This window comes from Myotis yumanensis, unplaced genomic scaffold, assembly GCF_028538775.1.
Source record: "Myotis yumanensis isolate MYYU_CA2020_CCGP unplaced genomic scaffold, mMyoYum1.0.hap1 SCAF_3, whole genome shotgun sequence".
Classification (NCBI taxonomy): domain Eukaryota; kingdom Metazoa; phylum Chordata; class Mammalia; order Chiroptera; family Vespertilionidae; genus Myotis; species Myotis yumanensis.
The window spans coordinates 167,836,151-167,858,670 of NW_027223754.1; the positions used below are offsets into that span (position 1 = coordinate 167,836,151).

At 41.2% G+C, this 22,520-nt stretch overlaps 1 protein-coding gene and 1 pseudogene across 4 annotated transcripts in view; one reads left to right on the forward strand and one right to left on the reverse strand.

Annotated features, from left to right (window-relative positions):
• The window catches only part of SLC38A1 (solute carrier family 38 member 1), a 74,910-nt gene that overhangs the window by 24,096 nt on the left and 28,294 nt on the right, over positions 1-22,520 (forward strand). For 3 of the 4 annotated variants that reach the window (XM_070410375.1, XM_070410376.1, XM_070410378.1), the window contains 2 exons: positions 6,620-6,695; positions 8,192-8,307. In XM_070410375.1, the coding sequence (XP_070266476.1) occupies positions 6,620-6,695; positions 8,192-8,307 (192 nt within the window). Of the gene's footprint in view, positions 1-4,819; positions 4,892-6,619; positions 6,696-8,191; positions 8,308-22,520 lie in introns of those variants that run through there. The other variant, XM_070410379.1, reaches the window with a different exon arrangement.
• Positions 7,053-7,793, reverse strand: LOC139005575 (dnaJ homolog subfamily B member 1 pseudogene; annotated as a pseudogene).

A 22,520-nucleotide genomic window follows, 5' to 3' on the forward strand; every position in this document is an offset into this window, starting at 1 on the left:
ATTCTTGTTTTTTTAAATATATGTTTATTGATTTCAGAGAGGAGGGGAGAGTGCGAGGGAGAGGGAGACAGAAACATCAATGATGAGGGAGAATCATTGATTGCCTCCTGCACGCCCCACACTGGGGATTGAGCCCGAAACTCGGGCATGTGTCCTGACTGGGAATCAAACCATGACCTTCTAGTTCATAGGCTGATGCTCAATTTCTGAGCACACCAGCTGGGCAATACCTTTCATTCTTCTTGTAGCTTTTTCATATTGATGGGAGGAAGGTAGGCTCAATTATATGCATCTAAGGGAATGAGCCCCCGAAACAGGGAACTTCTATGTAACAGTTCCTCTTTTTTAGGAAGCTAGAGAAAATGTTGAAAACAAATGTTGATCTCTGATCACCTGGCATCTAGCTTACAGCTTTGCCTGGAAACTCCCCTATTCTTAGAATAATGTTTTAAAGTTTAGGCAAAAATAGAGTAGAGCCATTTGGGCATTAGAACAACTGCCCCTATTCCAGTTCCGTTGTTTTATTTCATGCCATAATTTTTGGGTTATAGTCCTAGAACAGCAAAACCTTTCAAAATGCCCACTAGATCAGTTCTGCTAACATTTTTTGTTTGTTTGTGGTGTGGTTGGGGTGGTGATGGTGATGGCGAGGGTGGTGGAGTAGTGGGAGTTCTGCTAACATGTTAATGTGCATAGGAAATATCTGGAAACCTTGCTAAAATGCAGATTCTGATTCAGTAGATCAGGGATGGGGCCTGAGGTTCTAATTTCTAGCAAGCTTCCAGGTAATACCCTTACTGCTGGTCCCTGGACCACAGTTGGAGTAGCAAACTCTAGACTCTTCCCCTAGAAGTGAGTGAGCTTCCCGTGAGGAGGAATCATCTCAATACCTCTATATCTCTAGCACCTTGAAATGATAGATAAAAGTGCCTGATAATAGAGTGGAAATTACAAAATACTTGTTAAATGAGAGAGAAAAACAGAGACAGACACAGAAGAGAGACAGTAGTTAAGTGGTTTGAATTTGGACTTGTATTGAATCCTGGCTCTATCGATAGGTCTTGTCCTTTGAGCTTCAGGTCCATCCCTGTAAGAACCAGGATAGTAAAAATACCTTACTTCCCGGGAGTGTCGGGGAATAGTAAATGTATTCCTGCTTGTAGGTTAAGAACTCAGGCTCTGCCATCAGCCAGCTTAGGTTCAAATCCTGGCTCAATGATTTTGTTATTAGTAATGTTACTTTGGTCAAGTTACTTAATTTCTCTAAAATGGAGCTAGTGATAGTACTGACCAATACAATTATTGTGAAAATAGATGAGAAGACCCATCTAAGGTACTTGGCAAGTGTCTGGCAACAGTAAGCCTTTTAGTGTGAGATGTGTCTTTATCAATAAAAGTGCATCCTCTTTCTTTGGCAAGCACTTCTTTCTTGTCTACACCAAGGAATAATAATATTGTTTTAGGTTCTGAATGATTGCTGACTGTTTCTTCTTTAAAGCTGTTGGAATATTAGTAGATGATCCTAACTGTATCTAAGCAAATATTCACATATTTTCATATTTATTTACTATTCTCATCTCTCTGCGTGGTTATTGTTGTTGTGACCCAGGCAGCATCTAACAAAGTTTGAGAGTCCCTTGTTAAAATTGTTCTTAGAAGGATTTGGGGCAATTCTTGTCACTACCCCCTACATCAGCCTTTTTTTTTTTTTTTTTTTTTGCCCCTGTATATCCTTCAGAGTTCATGTACTAAATTTATATCACTTGGGAGAATCCTTGAAAAGTTAAAGAATATTCCATCACTTCTTCTGATGATCAGTTCTTATGTCAGAAAATTCTTTCCTTGCTTTAAGAGCTCCTGTTACAACCTGGATTTCTCGTATTTTCAGTAGAGTTTATTCAACCAGAAAGGCTTTGCTTACCTCTCAGTCTTCTCTTTAAATGCCTGCTGTTTCTTTAAATCTTACATGTTCTCCAGCCTCTTTGTTACTTGCTTCTTTCCTCCTGTTCTCTTTTCCTTTTTTATAGAATGTTAGAATTTCAGGGAAAGAATTGGGAAAGGTCATCTAAGTACAACCATTGATCTCTTCTGTGTTATGAAACCTCAAATAGAACACTGTAATCTAGTAAGAATCTGATTGGTAGAGATTAAACTAGGAAGAATATCTTCCTATTAGACAGCCCATCCTGTTCGATTGTTGTTGATGTTGATTTATTTTTGGTTTTAAATAACTGCTCTATATTGCTCAGCCTCCCTTTACACCTACTCCTTTTGAAGGCTTTGTCTACTGAAGGTCACCATGACAGCCACTGTAAGTTTTTGTTTGGTTTTGTTCTCAGAACAATTGGCTACCTAATAGTTGATTGAGTTCTTCTTTATGGGTACATACCAACCCAGTGAAAACTCTTTTTTTATAATACTTTTATCATCCTGAGACCACATGTCAAAGGCACCTTCTCCCATAGCCCATTTTTAAGTAAATAAAGAGAAGTTTAACTCAGTTTCTTTGCCAGAAGCCCGTGGTTTTTATCACACAATTGCATGTTTTTAAATGGTAAGATAGCAGAAACTTGTGATAAGCCGCTTGACCTACTTCCTTTGAATGGACTTTTCCATTACTAAAAAGGTTGGTTTTATTTTGTTTAAAAAAAGTTTTCAGAAATACAAAGCAGAGATTTAAAGACTAAAGAGAAGAAAAAGTGGAGATATCATAAAGAGAATCAAGAGAATTTCTTTATTCATTCTTACTATTTCATTCTTACTGAGCCTGACTTCCCTGCAGCCTAAGCTACTCCCTAATTCCTAAATAGAAGATGCATATTCGGGTTACAAAAGGTTCCTCTGAGTTGCTAATGCATGGGCAGGTACATTTAAGAAGGAGCTGAGGGGTTGAGAGCACTGTACAGCAGCTCTGGATGTGAGATGAGTTCAGTAGCACAGTATGTGCCACAGAAAAAGTAGTAAGTAGGTCAGAGTCAGGAAATTCAGCTCAAACCAGAGTATCAGAAGGCTCATGGATGAAGCTTCGAACTGGCAGGAAGGTGCTGGCTGAGAAGAGGACACAGGGTCTCTCCCCAGTGGAGGTGGAGTCTCACTGTTGCCATGTTTTTCTGTCTCTAGGAATGCTATGATCCTGTCTCAGTCCTCACCCCCTCTTGGGAATATCATTTTGATTAGTGGGAGCTGAGATTGGGACATTGAGGCAAAGTCAAATTCAGCAGCATCAGGAATTGCAGGGTGAGGGATTTACACTTGAAAGTGTCTCAGTGGCCCTAACCGGTTTGGCTCAGTGGATAGAGCGGCAGCCTGCGGACTGAAAGGTTCCAGGTTTGATTCCGGTCAAGGGCATGTACCTTGGTTGCAGACACATCCCCAGTAGGAGGTGTGCAGAAGGCAGCTGATCGATGTTTCTCTCTCATCGATGTTTCTAACTCTCTATCCCTCTCCCTTCCTCTTTGTGAAAAATCAATAAAAATATATTTTAAAAAAGAAGAAAGTGTCTCAGTGGGGGAGCCAGTGAAGATTTTTGGGAAAACCTATTAGGTCTTGCTGCAGAAAGTGCACCAGAAGAGGCAGAATCAGGGAGGCTCTTGAGATACAATATATTTTAATGTGCTTTTTGATAGTTACTCATTTCAACAGCCCTGTGAGTCAGTTTCATCATCCCCATCCTGCAGAAGTTCTGCAGGGAAGAGCCGGCAATCATGTAGGGGCCTTATTCTTCCTCCCCCTTCTTTTCTTTATCTTTTTTTTTCTCCCTTTCTATTTTATTCCAATTCCATGCACTATGCTACTTTATAAAGACCCATGTCTTAACACACCACCATTACTCAGTTTGATTCTTTCCTCTTCCTCCCCTTTCACAGTGTTTGACCCTACTGAATGTCTTTAGTGTTATAATGATGATACCTCTTTCTTCCCGGCCCACCAGTTTTCTGCCACCAATTCTGGGGCATGGGGCCAGGCCAGGGGGCTTAAATCTGCTACAGGTGGTTTGCTATGTTTTGTTCAGTTTGCTTGAAAATGTTTAGGCTCTTCCATTAATTTAAAATAATGGAAATTCTCTTCAGAAAAGAAGTCTCTCCACAAGAAAGGAAATGGGGGACCTTCTGGATAAATATTAGATTGACTTGAGTTGATTATTAAAATTAGCCTGATTAAATACAGTCTTTTATTTAATGGCTTTTTAAAAAATATATATAAATCCTCACCCGTGTATATTTTTCCCATTGATTTCAAGAGAGAGTGGAAGGGAGGGAGGAGAGGGAGAGAGTGAGAAGTATCGATTAGTTGCCTCCTGTATGCGCCCCTACCAGGTCTGAGGCACATGCCCTTGACTGGGAATCGAACCCACAACCCTTTGGTCCGAGGGCTGACGTTCTAATGACTGAGCAAAACCGGCCAGGGCTCAAGTGTATTTTTATTTTGGAAATCTATTTCATTTCGGTAAGTGCAGCACCTGCATTTCCTTGGGCTGCCTGTGTGAAAAGGAAGGCTGCTTTTCCTTGCCTCTCTCTAGCCAGGCCTGTGACCCTCAATTCCGTGGAAAGCTCTAAAATGTTAAGGGCAAGAAAAGGGCCAAACACTCTATAACTGCCAGATTGGTCTCCAAAATATTGTCCTTCTCTGTAATCCTACTTATCAGGCCTCTGGCCTTAAGTGTCTTCTGGCTAATCCCTTCCAATAATGGTTTTCCCTCTCTGGATGCCTTATCTCATCTCAGTTTTGTGCAGCATGGCATTCCCATTCTGGTGTGAGCCAGTGTGGTCTCTCCTGTTCAGAGACCAAGGTTTTTTCCATCTTCCTTTTGGTCTCTCACAGTAACTGGCCAGGTCCTAGGAAAAGGCAGATGCTGAAGGGAGTGAACCACAGATCGTGCTGCTTCTACCAGGTGATGATCTCAGGAAGTTGGTATACTGCCTGTTTTTGGCTTATTTTGGCAAAATAATGCAAACTTGGCAAGGTGATGCCAGGGAGAAGTCAGAACCGCTTGGATTAAAGATGAAAAAGATAGTTAAATAAAGCCAATATTGATGATGGTTTCATTGAAAATGGTTTCTTATAAAACATAGTATTATTCGAAAAAGCATGTGAAAATATAATGTACAGTTTAAAGATGAATGCTTCTTTAAAATAGTTCAGCTCTTTTTTTAAAATATATTTTATTGATTTTTTACAGAGAGGAAGGGAGAGGGATAGAGTGTTAGAAACATCGATGAGAGAGAAACATCGATCAGCTGCCTCCTACACACCTCCCACTGGGGATGTGCCCGCAACCAAGGTACATGCCCTTGACTGTAATCGAACCTGGGACCTTTCAGTCTGCAGGCCAACGCTCTATCCACTGAGCCAAACCGGTTAGGGCATAAAATAGTTCAGCTCAAGTGGCTTTACATTCATTAGTGAAACACTTATTGTGATTAGTTCATACTAAGACCAAATAATTAACTTTCTGGAAGAGGAAACAGCATACCTAACATGTTTTACTAATACAAGCAGCCAACAAATGGACTTTGACAATACCACTTATTTTTTTAATGGTGATTTAAAAAAAATATTGTTATTGATTTCAAAGAGGAAGGGAGAGGGAGAGAGAGCTAGAAACATCAATGATGAAAGAGGATCCTTGATCGGCTGCCTCCTGCACACCCCACACTGGGGATTGAGCCCACAACCCAGGCATGTGCCCTTGACTGGGAATTGAACCTGGGACCTTTCAGTACACAGGCCAACCAACGCTCTATCCACTGAGCCAAGCCAGCTAGGGCTTAATGGTGAATTTTTTAAAAATTAAAGATTTAGGCCATAAAGTTCTGATGTTAATGCTGAATATGGTTCTGAGAGCATTCTGAATTCCTTCTTCTATGTATTTGCAGACAGTTTACTCCACTTAGCCTGCCTGAATCTTTCCCATCCCAGCTCAAGTCCCACGCCCCCCCTGTTGCTCCTACTCTGTGCCTGGAGCTGTAGTGATGATTTCATTCTCCCAAGAGCGCCATGAGATCATGTAATAGTGTTACCCTCATTTCACAGAGGAAACTGTGGTAGTCTAGGGCCCTGTAGCTAGTGAGGATTCAAACTCACCTTCTAAATCCCTCCCTTTCTTAAAGCCCTAGTTCTGGCCCTAACCATGGACTAATGCCCTGCCCCCACCACCATGGTCTCCACTGCTGAACTCCTATAGCTCAGTGTCTGCATCTCCTTTACATACCCTCATGTCTCTCTCATCACCTTGTCTGATGACTTGCATATGGCAGGTGCTGAAGCAATATTTGATGGAGAAAGAGTTGTTTCCTTTTTTTCAGGGGAGAGGGAATTCCTATTTAATAACTTTGTACTCCAGGAATGGGAGCTCAGAAGGAATCCTGCCTCTGCTATTCTTTTACATGACAGCATTAGAGTATTTTTGACATTATCTGATTTGTAGTTAGAGAAAAATCTACGTAAAAGTTAACTTACATTGCATACAGTGTTTTAATGTGTTCGTATCGAAATGATTTGAATTAGATTGATAACTTTCCATGTGTACTATGTTTCGGTAAGTAATCAACCACTTAGGTATAACGTTAAGCTTCAAATCACTGCCATGAGGTTAAATGTATTATACATGTCTTTACAGCAAGTTTATTTCTGATCGCGAAAGTAGAAGAAGTCTCACAAACAGCCACTTGGAAAAAAAGAAATGTGACGAATACGTAAGTGTCATTATAATAAGTATGCTTATTTTTTAATCACATAATTTGGGATAGATCTTTTTAATTCATGCAGCATGGTACCAAAGGCATAGCTATCTACATTCACCAGGATGTTCCTCAGATTCTATGTATTTTCTCTGGAAACCCATTAAAAATCAACTAAACCACTAAGGAAGGTTTTCTTTTTCTTTTTTCTTTTTTTTTGAAAGATTGTAATATATTCTCTGTAAAACATTCAGCACTATGAAAGCCCTCCCTGGGCCCTCCCGCCCTCTCACGGGTCCACAACTGGTGGAAGGGTCCAGAAATCCTTGAGCTCTGGAAAGGTCCCTGGGCAGTCATTGGGGAACCAGGTGGCTATTTTGGGAGAACCTGCTCACATATGGTTCTTGACGTCTGGGGAATCCTCTCCGGGAAGATCACTTCAAACTCAATAATGAGGTCCCCGCGTTTCTCGGGTGTTTTGGGGAGAGGAAGGCCTTCTCCAGGAACTTTTCGCCGCATGCCAGGCCTGATGACATCTTTGAACACGATGGGTGTGGTCCTGCCGTCCAGAGTGGGGACATTCACAGAACAGCCACACAGAGCCCCCGAAGGGTGATCCTGGCTGGGTAAATGACACCAGAGCCCTCTCTCTTAAAGATACTGTGTGGCTTGTCCTTTAAAACCAAGACGATGCCAGCTGGAACGTTGTTAGAGGTCTGGTCTCCCTTCTCGGGGAAGGTGATTTTTTGGTCCCTTCTTTCCATCCCCGTTTCACTTCAATGGTCAAGATTTTTGTCTTCGTGGCGAATGCTCTTCCCATCGGGGTTCAGCCTTTTAAGGGAGATCTTCCTCTTCTTGGTACAGCCGCTGTAGGTCTCTTCAAGGGAGACCCTAAGGTCATGCGTGACAGGGGGGGTCTTCCTTCTTTCGGGTGGGCTCTTGGGCAGGGCGGGAGCGGACTAAGCTCATGGTGGTGAAGCCACCCATGCCCGTGGGGAAGCCCGAGGACGGGTCATCAATGCCCACGCCTTCTTCCCCGTTCCGCTGTCCAAAAGAGGCGCCAAAGGTATTTGGGCCACCGAAGAACTCAGCAGACATGGCCTGAGGGTCTCCATGGAATGTGTAGCCAAAGGAGGTGCCGTTAGCACCACCGCCGCTTCCACCGCTGGGGCCACCGCCCTGAGGTCTCCTCTCCGCAGTGGTCGAAGCTCTCGTGCTTGCGCAGCCACCTCCTTGAACTTCTCGGCCGGCTCCTGGCTCTTGTCCGGGTGGCGCCGCCTGGCGGCGGCCGGCCCGCTGACCTCCTGTCCGAGCCCAGCGTCTGGTAATAATAGTCTTTTCCCATGGCCCCCGCCTGCGACCTGCTGCCCTGCGGCCCTGCTGCCGGTGTCCCCCCAAGAAGGTTTTCTTGAATTAATTTGTGTTGGTGTCTAACAGCGCTGTAAAGGCGTTGGTGTGATGAACAGGTTTGGGGACTGTTCTGCTGAGTGTGAATGTTTGTCTCTGTTCAGATTCCAGGAACCACCTCGTTGGGCATGTCTGTGTTTAACCTGAGCAACGCCATTATGGGCAGTGGCATTTTGGGACTCGCCTTCGCCCTGGCAAACACCGGAATCCTACTTTTTCTGTGAGTGTCGACATTGCGGTATTTTTCAGTTTTAAACTGTGTTTTCTGTATGTTTCTATTCAAGCAGAGAATAAATTGGAAATATTTTAAAGTAGTTTTTATTTCTTTTTATGTTTTTACTAACTTTGCTAAGTTACCAGTACATGCTTTTGTATTTTTATTTGAATGATTTTCCAGGCTGCACCCAATGTTTATAAGAAAGTGAAAGGAGAAAATCTTATTAATTACAAATACCAAAATAGGCATTTATAAAAAGGATTAAAAGCATTTTTTGTATTTTTGAACTTTTTACCTGTCACTTTAAATCTGTTAAATGGTCAAAATATTAAGAGGTGTTTAATCCAACTGGTCACCACTGTAGTATTTGGATTGCTTTGGAACATTTACTGTGTCCAAAAGTAATTAGACATTGTTTGAATAAATATTCAAGAAGCATAAAAGTTGATAGTGTTTTAAAGAAGAGAAATTAGCATGTACTTTTTTTCTGCAGTTCAGTGAAAAGTAAATGGGCAATTTTCTTTTAAAATAAGTTCATCTCAAGCTGATAAGTGGGACTTAGTGCCAGTGTACAGAGGGCTTATTTTCAGTTGGAAGATGAAGACATACCATAGAATTTCTACCAGGAAAATTCTCACCCTCTCAAACCTCAAAGGAGTTTCAGTGGTGCTTCGCCTGATAAGACAGGGAAGAAATTTTCTTCTCCCAGGATCTTGCCTTTTCTCCCCTGACTACTCACGCTCTTCATTGGCCTTGCTCAGTAGTCTTCATTGCCAGATCATTCTGATGAGAGCATCATTACTTTGGTAGCAATGACCAAAAAGACTACTATTCCTAAAAATGGTGGGTATTCCTTTAGAAAGATTTAGAAAACTGTGATGGATAGGTACTGCTTCCCATCCTTTCACTCCTGGATCAGCAATGCCCGTCCATGCTGCCTCATATTGGTCCAGAACATTAGGGATTAATACTCTCACTTATGTGTATAATATCACCAGAGGTGTCCTTCCTGGGCAATGAATTCAATACTTTTTCTTCCTTAATGTCAACCTAACTAGTAGCTTCCTCTCTTTTTTGCCCTGAATAGCTCTACATGGCCTTTCTGCTTATGTATATTTGAGCGCAGTGCCTGGTTGTAGGATACAATCACTGAATTGGACAAACTATTTCTGTTGTGATTTTGTTTGTATGTGTGACCCTCTGATGCTACCTGCGCTTCTGATTTTTAGTGTGATGACATGAAACAGCTGACTGCCAGTCCAGCTCCTCTTCTAAATGCCTATGTAGTCTGAAGCAGGTTAGCTACTCTGAATTTCAATTTCCTACCCTTTAAAACAAGAAAATTACACTAGAAAAATCTCAGAACCCTGCCAACCTCCTAAACCCTATGGTTCTGCGACTATTTTTAGTCAGTTATATATATATTATTGATTTTTTTACAGAGAGGAAGGGAGAGGGATAGAGAGTTAGAAACATCGATGAGAGAGAAACATCGATCAGCTGCCTCCTGCACACCCCCTACTGGGGATGTGCCCGCAACCAAGGTACATGCCCTTGACTGGAATCGAACCTGGGATCCTTCAGTCCACAGGTCGATGCTCTATCCACTGAACCAAACCAGTTAGGGCTGATTTATTTCTTTTTTTAAACTATTGTAATATGTTAAATAGTTATATGTTAATATAGAGTAGAGTTAACTCTTTGATAATGATAATACCCTGTAGCTCTTACTTTGTGCCAGGTTCTACTCTGTTTTATGCTGAATCCTTACAAGTCTGAAACCGGTACTATTGTTAGCTCCCTGTTCCACAGACAAGGGAACTGAGTCATAGATAGTAACCTTTATTTTGAAATCTTTATTTGTCACTATTCTGGGAATTCCCCTCACCTCTCTCCTCTGCTAGACCCCTTGTTTCCTGTATTTCATTTATTCCTCTTTCTGTATTTACTTCCTTGCCTTTGTTGTTGAGAAAGGATGAATAGAAATAAAATGTTTGAGGTCTTCATGTCTGAAAATGTTTTTATTCTACCTTCACCTTTAATTGGTAGTTTGGTTGGATATAGAAATTATAGATTGGCAATAATTTTCCTTCTGAATTTTGAAAGTATTACTTCATTGCTTTCTAGTTTTTTTCTGTTGTGAAGTCCTATATGCTTCTGATTCCTGATATTTCAAATATAGCCAGAGTTTTTGTTTTTGTTTTTCTTTTTCTGAAAACTTGTCAAATCTCTGCTCCCAATGTTTTGCAGTTTCCAACGATGCATCTTGATGTGAGCCTGTTTCATCCACTGAGTTAGGAAATTGCCACATTCTTTTCTTTTCTTTTTTTCTTAAATATATACTAGAGGCCCGGTGCACAAAAATTTGTGTACTGGGGTGGGGGCGAGGGGTGTCCCTCAGCCTGGCCTGTGCCCTCCCACAGTCTGGGACCCCTTGGGGGATGTCCACCTGCTGGCTTAGGCCCGCTCCCCGGGTGATCAGGCCTAAGCTAGCAGTCAGACATCCCTCTGGCAGCCCGGGAGCCCTCAGGGATTGTCCACTTGCCAGTGGGGAGCAGGCCTAAGCTGCAGTCGGACATCCTTAGCGCTGCTGAGGAGGCGGGAGAGGCTCCCGCCACCACCTCTGTGCTGGCACCTGGCAGCCTGGCTTGTGTCTGAGCAGAGCTCCCCCTGTGGGAGCACACTGACCACCAGGGGGCAGCTCCTGAATTGAGCATCTGCCCCCTGGTGGTCAGTGTGTGTCATAGTGACCAGTCATTCCCAGTGGTTCTGATGTTAGGGTCACTTTGCATATTACCCTTTTGGATTTTGTATTGATTTCAGAGAGGAAGGGAGAGGCAGAGAGAGATAGAAACATCAATGATGACCGAGAATCATCAATTGGCTGCCTCCCACACGTCCCCCACTGAGGATCTAGCACGCAACTCGGGCATGTTCCCTGACTAAGAATCGAACCATGACCTCCTGGTTCATAGGTCCACATTCAACCCCACTGAGACACACCTGGCTGGGATCCATTCTTTTAGAAATTCATGTTCTTCAGTTTTGGGACATTTTCCTACATTATTGTGTTGATGAATTCCTTCTTCCTCTTTCTCTTTTCAGTCTTTCTGGAACTGTTACCAAGATTTTAAACATTAGAGAACTAGTCCTCTAATTTTTATTCTTTTCTTTGTTTTCATTTCTATAATTTTTCACTGTACTTTCTGGGATATGTCCTAAATTTTTTTCTTTAACTCTTTACTAAATGTTTTATTTATTTTATTATTTATTTACAGGAGCTTTTACAAATTCTTTGAATGTTTCTTTTTATATTATTTTTTTTCTGTTTTATGATTTTATTGTCTTCTCTAAGGATTCTAATGATAGTTTTCTTTTTCTTTTTTTTAAAAATATATTTTATTGACTTTTTACAGAGAGGAAGGGAGAGAGATAGAGAGTTAGAAACATCGATGAGAGAGAAACACCGATCAGCTGCCTCCTGCACACTCCCCACTGGGGATATGCCCTCAACCAAGGTACATGCCCTTGACCAGAATCGAACCTGGGACCCTTCAGTCCGAAGGCCGATGCTCTATCCACTGAGCCAAACCGGTTAGGGCCATAGTTTTCTTTGTTATTGAAAATTTCAAACATACAGTAAAGATAATATTATAAAAGATTTTCATGTTTTCTTCATCCCATAGCCACGCTTGTTTAGTCAGTCCCCTTACCCAGACAGTCTTGAAGCAAATCTCAGCTATCATATAATTTCATCCATAAATATTTCAACATTTTTCTTTAAAATATAAGGACTGTTAAAACAACTATAATATGTCATATCTAAAAAATTAACAACAGTTTCTTAGTATCACCAAACATCCAACCAATATTTAAATTGCTCTGGTTATCTCATTTTTAAGAAACCACTTGGATTGTTCAAATCAATACTCAAATAGGGTCCGGTCCATATAGCACAATTGGTTGATATGTGTTTTAAGTCTCTTTCAATCTATAGTTCCCCCCACTTCTCCTTTTTTTTTCCATGCATTTTATTTGTTGAAGAAACCAGACCATTTGTCATATAGAGTTTCCAACAATTTGAATTCTGCTGATTGTATTCCTATTGTTTGTTTTGGACTCTTTCATTTTAGAATCGTTCCTCCAATGTCAAGTCATCCTTCTTTGTCTGTTATATTCAAGAGTGGGGAGGGAGGACAAAGTTAATTTGAGCCTGATACACATTGATGGGGCTTGTTGGCACTGGCTTTACTTGAGGTGCTGTTAGTGGCTCTTCCCTTGTGGGACCACCAGTGTTGGTTTCTCTTTGGCTGTTCAAATCACCTAGAGAGCTTCCAGTCACCTGCCGGGAGGGTCTGGGCGTTGCTGCCATCTTTCTGGAAACCACGTGGTGGCCAAGGGTTGGGGTGACTATCTCAGTGTGCGTGTGTTTACCCAATCCCCGTGTCCATTATAGTTCCCCCTCCCCCACAAGTTGTGCTGAGTCTCTCACCCGGAGACTTATATTTTATACTTTACAGAGAATGTAACGGGATACGTATCTTTTGCCAGGATGGGAGAGGTGTAGTCACACAGCTTTTCAGAGTAGGTGCCTGGTCTGGGGAATCTAGCTATTTCTTAAAAGAAGTTAAACAGATCCTCTTTTATTTTAGCCCTGCCATTGTTACCTACTTCCAGTAATGCCCCCAGGGTCTTTTGGGAATTCTGTGGTATAAACTGGATTAGCCTTGGCTTTCTCCACTGCCAATTTAAGATTCAGCTCTGCTACTTTTCAGCTGTTGAAATTTTGTTATTATTGTCTCCTCTCAAGTTTTTACTCTCCTATAGGTTTTATACCTTTAAAAAAAAATCTCTCTACTGGGATATCTATGATTCCTGGAATTCAGTTGGTTTTTAATTATACTGGTGCAGGCATAATTGATTTCTTATCTCATAACGCTTTAATTTCTGATTGAAAGCAAATAATTGGATAAACTTGACTTTTATCATCGCAGGAAGATTTCCCCTGGATAAAACTATTGTAGATCATTTGATTATACTTGAATAGCAAGCACAACACACCCAATCTTCAGGCTATAGCTCATGAAGGTAGTTGTATATAAAGAACCCAAACTTCTAAGTTTCTCACAGCAGGTAGAACCCTCCTCCTTCAGAACAAGGACTCACTCTGTGTGTTGTAAAACCAGCTGCTCCCACAGCTGCTCAAAGCCAAGAAGCAGTTGGCAGGATCAGGACATTTCATCTGGTACAGGGCCCTGTTCCAGACTCCTATCAGCCAACAAGGAACAAGAGTCCAAGCCTGTCCAGGCTTCTTTAGAAAAGCAGCTGGGAAGGCTCCGCCGTGTCTCACTGAGCCTGGCTGCGGGCTCTTCACTGGGCTCCTCTGGGAACTTGCTGGGGTGATTGCTTTTCCTTGGATGACTTTGGGGCTCATTATTTTTCAGCCTAACCATCATGGCTGTCATCCCTGTTCAACACACATCTGATTCAAATAGGGCAGATTCAGGGAATTCTGCCCTGTCGTAAGAATGCTGTGAGGTTTTGTGTTCTCCTGAACTCTGAGGCCTCATAATTCTGAGGAACAGGAAGTGTGGGAGTGAGGAATGCCAGTTTACATTTGATCGGAAAGTATACGTTGTCTTTTGGAAACAAAATGAGGCTGTATCCTGAAGCAGCAATTTGGGAATATGCCGAGGCACAAATTCCTCAGGGTGATATGCACCTGTTGAGTTGAGTTTTCCTGAGAGTGGAGATCCAAGGAAAAGGCAATGGGTTCTGAAGAAATTCCTTCCACTGTGACTGCCTCTTCTATCGCTAACCTTCTTACACAGCTTTCCCATAATTCCATCAAAACAAAAGTAGGGATTGGCATGAAAGTAAATAGTGGCATGGAAGAATGGTGGGTTTTGGTTTGTCTTGTTTTATTTTACAATACTATCTCCTTTACCCCAGCCCAAAATAGGAAAGTTCCATTATCTAAAGATTTCTATAAAAGGCATATATTTTATAGAAAATGAATCACTTTAGAATATATCACCTCCTCATAGTGCTAGGTAAAGGAGAGGTTTATTGCACCATACAGAATCTGTTAAGCAATAACTACTTAATATTTTTCCATAACTTCTTAGCATGTAATATTATTTATTATTATTTTAATAATGCAGCCTTTAAGTTTAAAACCACGAAGAAGGAGAATGTAACTCATTACATTTTTTAAATTTATTTTATTGTTTAAAGTATTACAAATAGTAGTACATATGTTTCTCATTACAGTTTTGAGAGCTTGAAGAGATAGCATAGTTATTTGTAAACACTGGGTTTATGGGCAATCTGTTTGAAATGCTCATTGTGAAACAACATCTGAATAAACAATAGTTTAAACTTTATTTTGGTTGATTATAACGCCAGCCTTTTGTGGGTCTTGTTTTCCATTTTCTATCTCACTTGGGTAGTGTTAGTGAGAACAAAAAAGATAATGTATCTAAAAGCACACTTTGAAAAGTAGTATGCAAGAAGACATTTGTTAATTAATATCAACCCATAGGGCTGCTATGTATGAGAAGTTAATGGGGCCCTAGCTAGTTAGGCTCAGTGGAAAGAGCATCGAACTGAAGACTGAAGGGTCCCAGGTCCATTCTGGTCAAGAGCACATGCCCGGGTTGTGGGCTTAATCCCCAGTTGGTGGGGGGAGGTGCAGGAGGCAGCCGATCAGTGATTCTCTCTCATCATTGATGTTTCTGTCTCTCTTTCCCTCTCCCTTCCTCTCCGAAATCAATAAAAATATATTAAAAAAAAAAAAAGATGGGTGTGTGTGTGTGTGTGAGAGAGAGAGAGAGAGAGAGCATACCAGTAGTGCCTGCTATATATTAATACTATATAGTAAATGCTTGTTAAAGTATTCATTAGGTAGTCACTATAATGGTTAAAATTTATAGAATGGTAACTATACAGGGTGGAGCAAAAGTAGGTTTACAGTTGTGAGTACGTGAAACACGGAGTTTATTATTTATTACTAGTGGCCCGGTGCACGAAATTTGTGCACATTAAAGGGGAATTAATTAGCGGAAATATTTTAATATTGCTATTTGCCCTTTCTCTATAATAGAAGTGTGAGAGATGAAAGGAAATTAGTAAGATGTATATGAAAATAATATATAAATTTATTAATAAATAAACAATAACAAAAGGATATAACAACAACAGAGGCATGATATAACAACAACAAAAACATGATATGAAAACAACAGTGATGCAAACAATGACTGATAAAGTGATTAAACTTATTCTAATATCTCCCTGTACACCACATTAAGAGTGAAAACACTTTCAGAGTGCTTGACTAATTTCCTTTGTGCTGAAATATTTAGAACTTTAACGTCACATGCTCTTCGAACTCGAAAGAAAGCAACATGTAACTGACCATGTGCAAAAACGGGTTCAGGTAGGAATATGCCTACTCTGTCTAGAGTTTGTCCTTGTTATTTATTGATAGTCATCACAAATGCTGGCATCACGGGAAACTGTCGTTGAATCAATTTAAATGGGAGGCCAGTGTCAGACGAGGACAAATCAATTCTTAGAATCAGAACAACCTCTCCCTTTGCAGATCCTGTTAATACTTCAGCTTCGATAATGTTAGGTCGTAATCTTTTGATAATAAATCTGGTACCATTACAAAGACCCCATTTACTATTAAGATTTCTCAATAGCATAATGATTGCACCCACTTTCAATTTTAATTTATGACATGGCATTACCGAAGGAGTAATACTATTAAGAAATTTGATGGGAAAATTTTCCTTTTCTGCATCATCTGTGGAATCAATGGAATCATCACTCAAATATGTGTGAAAATCCCCATTGAGTATATCCAAAATGTCTTCATTTAATCTTTGAACATCCTCATTTTTTGGACAAAGAATCGCACATTTAGATATATTTTTAATATTATCTATAGATATAGTATTTCCAAAGGTAGCTTCAATAATAACATCCAGCCGAAACTGGTTTGGCTCAGTGGATAGAGCGTCGGCCTGCGGACTGAAGGGTCCCAGGTTCAATTCCGGTCAAGGGCATGTACCTGGGTTGCAGGCAGTCCCTAGTAGGGGATGTGCAGGAGGCAGCTGATCGATGTTTCTCTCTCATCGATGTTTCTGGCTCTCTATCTCTCTCCCTTCCTCTCTGTGGAAAATCAATAAAATATATTTTAAAAAAAAATAACATCCATTACAAACCATTTCACAGGGGATTTCAATAATATCCGTTCCTAAATGAAAACTGCTATCAAGTTTGCCATCTCCAAGTTTTACTAACCATTCACTATAAGCAGAATCCTCTGGTCTCATATTTGTTGTAAGAGACAACTTTCTGAAACATCCCCAAACATTACAGTACTTTAAACTCGTTTGTACTATGGCTGATCGCATAGCATGCGGTACAATACTGAGACATTGTAGAAAATCCCCTCTAAGAAGGAGAACTGTCCCACCAAATACAACATTCAAATTTCTCTTAGTAATCTATCTATGGTGTTTATAGCATGACTGGATGCCATGGTGCATTCATCAATAATGAGAAGTTGGGCCTTTTTAATAGTTTTAGCAACTTCACTGTTTATATCGAGTCTAGAAATTGAAGTTTCATTTAATGGAATCAGTAATTTATATTGGGAATGAAAGCTGCTTCCACCGAGAAGTAAATTTGCAGCAGTTCCTGTAGACGTGTGGGTAAAACTACCACCACGACCTCTAGTATAATGTATTAAAACTTTATAAAGATATGCCTTCACGCTCCAAGGGCCGGTTCCTGCCTCAAACCTCGCCCTCCCGGGAAACAACTCAGGGAACGCACAGCCCTTGGCAATGCAACCCAGGACTCAGTGCCTCCATGCTCCGAAAGCCAGTTCCTGCCTCAAACCTTGCCCTTACCGGAAACAGCTTGCTCGGGGAGGGCACAGCTGTTGCTAAGAGGACCCAGGACTCGGTCCACGCTCCGAGGGCAGGTTCCTGCCTGAAACCTTGCCCTTACCGGAAATAGCTCACTTAGAGAGGGCGCAGCTGTTGCTAAGAAGACCCAGGACTCAGTGCGTCCACGCTCTGAGGGCAGGTTCCTGCCTGAAACCTCGCCCTCACAGGAAACAGCTCGGGGAGGGCACAGCCATTTCCAAGACAGCCCCTGCAGGACTGACTTCCTTCTGGTTGGTAGAGCTTCAGACGTGACGTGTTACACCCAGGGTTTTTATACAAATAGATAATTTATTAATTATTGTATTATTTTCCATAGGAACAGCTGTAAACCTACTTTTGCCCCACCCCACATATGCCATGCTATCTCATTTGGTCTCCACCAATAGCACTGTAAATATCAGTGCCATATTACAGGTGAAGTAACTGAGGCTTGATAATGACTTAGAAAGGATGGGATCCAGGATTCCACCCAGACTCTAGAACCTGTGTGATCTAAGACACTACTTTTAGTGATGCCTTCTTCAGAAACCAAACTTACATTATTTATGTACATCCCGAGGGGAATTTTATTCTTATCAGTGGAAACTTGCAAGTTGATACTTTCGCTTTTAAATCACCTTGTAGAATCAGTCAGTATTCCTGAATTATTTTACTCCTGTTCCACCACGAACCATCACCTTTATTGTAATGAGTTTTACAATATCGAGTATACCACATTGTAGACAAGGAGTGGGAGGGAGAGCGGGGGGAGGAGGATAGTGGTCACATGCCAGGTCATGGCAAGTAACGTATATGCCTAACATATATTGCAAAACCCATGAACCTTCTGAACTGCTTCCTATGTGTCATAGCTGTGCCTGACTTTGCCTCGTGTGCTATTTAAGATTTCCCACTGGCTTCAGGAGCCCTTGGATTTAATTTCTTCCAAGGATTTAACTAAACTTTTTGTGTTTAAGAATTAAAAACCAAGTAACACCAAAGTCAAATAAAGCCAAATTTATTATTAGGGAATTGATCTAATAAGCATAGTAGTTCCATAAACTAGGATATTTTAAAAGAGTAAAATAGCCCTAGCTGGTTTGGCTCACTGGATAGAGCATCGGCCCGGGGACTGAAGGGTCCCTGGTTCGATTCCGGTCAAGGGCATGTACCTTGGTTGCAGGCTCATCCCCAGTAAGGGGTGTGCAGGAGGCAGCTGATCGATGCTTCCCTCTCATCGACGTTTCTAACTCTCTATCCCTCTCCCTTCCTCTTTGTAAAAAATCAATAAATATATTTTTTAAAAAAGAGTAAAATAGATTTGTCTATACTGATATGGAAAACATTTCCCAGGAATATGATGATGTGAAAACAAACGGAATGTTTGGTGAAGTGAGCATGGGGTGAGATAGTGTACATATGCATAAATTGCAGACTATCTGGGTAGAGAACCCAAGAAAACTGTTGACAGTGGTTACTTCTGTATAGTGATTTGGGGTCTGGGGATGGACTGGGAGTGGAAAGTTTATAGTCTTTAAATTACCTTTTTCACTTTGTGCTGTTAGGGAAAGAACTATTGAAAACCGCTGTTTTTTAGAGAACATAAAACCAGCTGTATTTTAGGGAACATAAAACGAGTGCAACATTTTCCTTTTCCTCTTACCTACAGAAAACTTGAGAAGAAAAATATTTTCAGTGTAGATATTTAGACCATGCATGAGAGCTAGAATGAGAAATGGGTGCTGTACGACCTGTCTAAACTATATTTTCTTTTTTAAAAAAAATATATTTTATTGATTTTTTTACAGAGAGGAAGGGAGAGGGATAGAGAGTTAGAAACACCGATGAGAGAGAAACATCTATCAGCTGCCTCCTACACACCCCCTACTGGGGATGTGCCCGCAACCAAGGTACGTGCCCTTGTCTGGAATCGAACCTGGGACCTCTATCCACTGAGCCAAACCGGTTAGGGCCTAAACTATATTTTCAACCTTACCTCCCTTCAGATTGCCTCTGCATCAGCCACACTTGACCTCCCTCTTTTCCATAGGGGCCGCCTGCACCATGCCTCTCAGCTCGGCCTCTGCACCTCCCCATTCCCATGCCGTGGGGATGTGCAGTCCCATGGTGCATCCTGATGGTCCTGTAAGGCCCACGTCAGGGACCATCTCCAAAAATGTTTCTCTGATTCTTCCAGATGAAAGACATTATTTAGGTATATAGTTAACCTTCCCTATTAAATTGTGAGCCCTACAAAGGCAAGATTAATGTCTAATTCTTCCTTGTTGAATTCAATCCTCTCCCCCACAACAAGATCTAGAAGAGTGCTTGCCATGTAGCTGATTCTCAAGAATGTTTCACTGACATAAACGAATGAATGAATAAGTAAGAATTCGACTTTGCAAAAACGGAAAACAAGGCTTTGGGGCAAAACAGTGGCTCTCATCATTGTTGCAAACTTATCAGAAGAAACAAAAATAACTGAAAGGTTTCGTTCACCCTCAAATTTTAAGTAGGCTGTGGAGATGTAATGAAAATAATCACAAGGTTATTGTGGTTACTCTCCTGGGAATGCTTCCTTCATCTGAAAATTCAAAATAGTTCAGAGTATTTCTGTTAAGAAATACTGTTCAAGATTAGTATTGCGTTGCTAAAAGGGCATTTGTTGTTAAATTGCTATTTGCAAAAAGGATACTAGTTGTCATTGTCAGTTTACAGCAATTACCTTCGCTTTGCTGATTGTTTGCTTCGATTGTAGGTGAATTCATTCTGTCTCTCTGTCCCTGTCTCTCTCGAAATATTTACCTTTGTGGACCACTTATCATTATCCTACCACCAAAAATATGCAACATCGTGTTGTCTATAATTACAGTGTTTACAAAACAAGCCAGTGAATAGCCATGCCAGTAAGGGTAAACCTAAAAAATAAGGGTCTCTATAAATTAAGACCAGACTGTCAGGTGCCTTTATGCTTTAAATTCAGTGTTTTACAATTGGGACTACACAAGGGATAGACAGAAATGGAATTGGAACTATAGACTCATCGATATATAGCTCTAAGTGCTGTTCATTTATTATAGGGTATTTGATCATTACTGTTGTGCTGGGGTCCAATCCCAGCAGGTCCAGGGGTCCCCAAAGGTGTGGACGGAGTCGGCGAAGAAGGAATGACACGAAGACAGCCTTCAGTTGATCAGCAGCCTAGTCAGGACCTATAGCCAGGATTTCCAGCCAAAGTTCTGGTCGGAGCTCTGGTTAGGAACTGATGAGGTTCTGATGTTTATTGTCTTGTTACATCCATATTTATACCAGCCGATTTTAATCCTGTCAATTTCTATTACAAAGGTTAGGGCGGTTCTTATCTCCATTCCAGGGAGTAAAGATTATGTAGCTTAACTACCCGCCTGGCACTTAATTAAGGGGTTGTATCCCCTCCCTAACCTCAGGGAAAAATCCCCACCTGGGGAAACAACCTTTCTCGGAGAGGTGACCTTGGTTAAAACACATGGCGCTAAAGAGAGCAAACATATTAAGAACAATATGCTATATATACCAGGTCCCTTGAAACATATGCTGTGCAGATGTTTCTTTCCTGCAGCGACTGTGTCTAGCAGCAAGGATGGACTGGCTCCCGGCACTGTTGTGTTGCAGAAATGGGCTTCTCATTATCAGGAGGTTTGTGTTCTGTGTCAACATAGCTTTCTAAGGTCTCTAAACCTTTTTCAGCAAATTCTACTAAACTGGAGTGAAATTGCAGTACCTTTGTAAATGCTCTATAATAGTCCTGAGCTATGATTGCTCAGAAAGTTAGAATCACACCCACCAAGTAGATAATTTTGCTCTTAACGTAACAAAGATGGTCTGGGTGATGTTTCTCAAGTTACATTGTCTTTTCTGTGCATTCCTAAGCCAGAAGTTCTTTGCCTCCCAAGGAAAGACCAAATTGTCTTAAAAAGGGGGCAAAAGAGGAAGTCAGTAAGGAAACCTTGCTCTTCCGGATGACCCTAGGAGGTCCATGGGTTGGTTGCATTCATCTTCTGTCTTGTCAATCAGTTACTTGTTTTTAAAATTCTTTGAGTTATAGTCACTGCTCCCTAGAAATGATCTGAAGAGAAAATTGTCCTTCAGCTGGCAGCAAAAATCATGGGCATCAGAGTCTCTTGTTTGGGAATAATAATACTGGAAGGGGAGAAATGGCACATTCAGGCTTGCCAACATTGAAATACATGTAAAAAGGACAGTGACAGTGCCACTGAACTCTATTGAAATGCCCTGGAATAAGAAGCTTTTCAGAAATAGGGAAATGAGAAAGTGGTGAGCGTTGTGCTACACAAAATGAGTGCCTATTTTGTAAACAGAAAGAGTTGGCAATCATAGGCGGTGAGTCCCACTCATTGTTTTTAAAAACTGAGCAGCTTGGTTTAGTTGGTGAGTCATCTAAGATGTGTCTGATAAGGGGTTCCAAGAAGTCAATTCTCTTGGCCCCAGAGAGGTAGGAGTGTGTATCTGCGCGCACATGCGCAAGAGAGTGTACACGGAGCTCAGTCCTATCGGTGTTGAGTTGCATCCGGTACATTTTGGAGCACTGCGTTTTTCTTAGCTTGCAAGAAGCAACTTAACTATACTAAGTTTTTAATAGGATTATTCACCTCCATGATGCATAGGATGCCTTTTCCGTTCAGTGTTCTGGGTTATAGTAGGACAGGTGTGGATCAGCACAATAGGTCAGTAGAGTGTAGAAGTTTGGATTTTCAAGGTTAACTTGAACTCTATTACTCCCGGCGTGGTAGTTGGTTTAGTAGATTGGGAAAACTGGCCCTATAAGGGCCAGTTAATTTTGCTTTGTTCTATGGCCACAGGCTTCACCTTACATCAGACACACGGTATCACTGATCTACATCTGTATCGGCCAACGACAGCCTACAGGCCAAAGCTACCTGCAGCCTCTTTTTGTATGACTTGCTAGCTGAGAATGGCTTTTATTTTTTTAAATGTATATGTTTTAAAAGATAGTTATAAAGTACACACTGTTTCATGGGATCTTTATAACAATCCTATTTATCATTCTCATTTTGTAGATAAAGTAAGATTCATAGAGGCTAAGTACTTTGCCCTGGAGGACACTAACTGGTGGTGGGAAAGGGAAGGGACACAGATCATTTCTAGGGAACAAACGCATGGAGTCTTCCTCTTGACTCTCCCATCTCTCCTTAAATGTGCACTGTTACCATGGAAACAGTAGGAAAGTATGAATGAAGCCCCAAACCCATC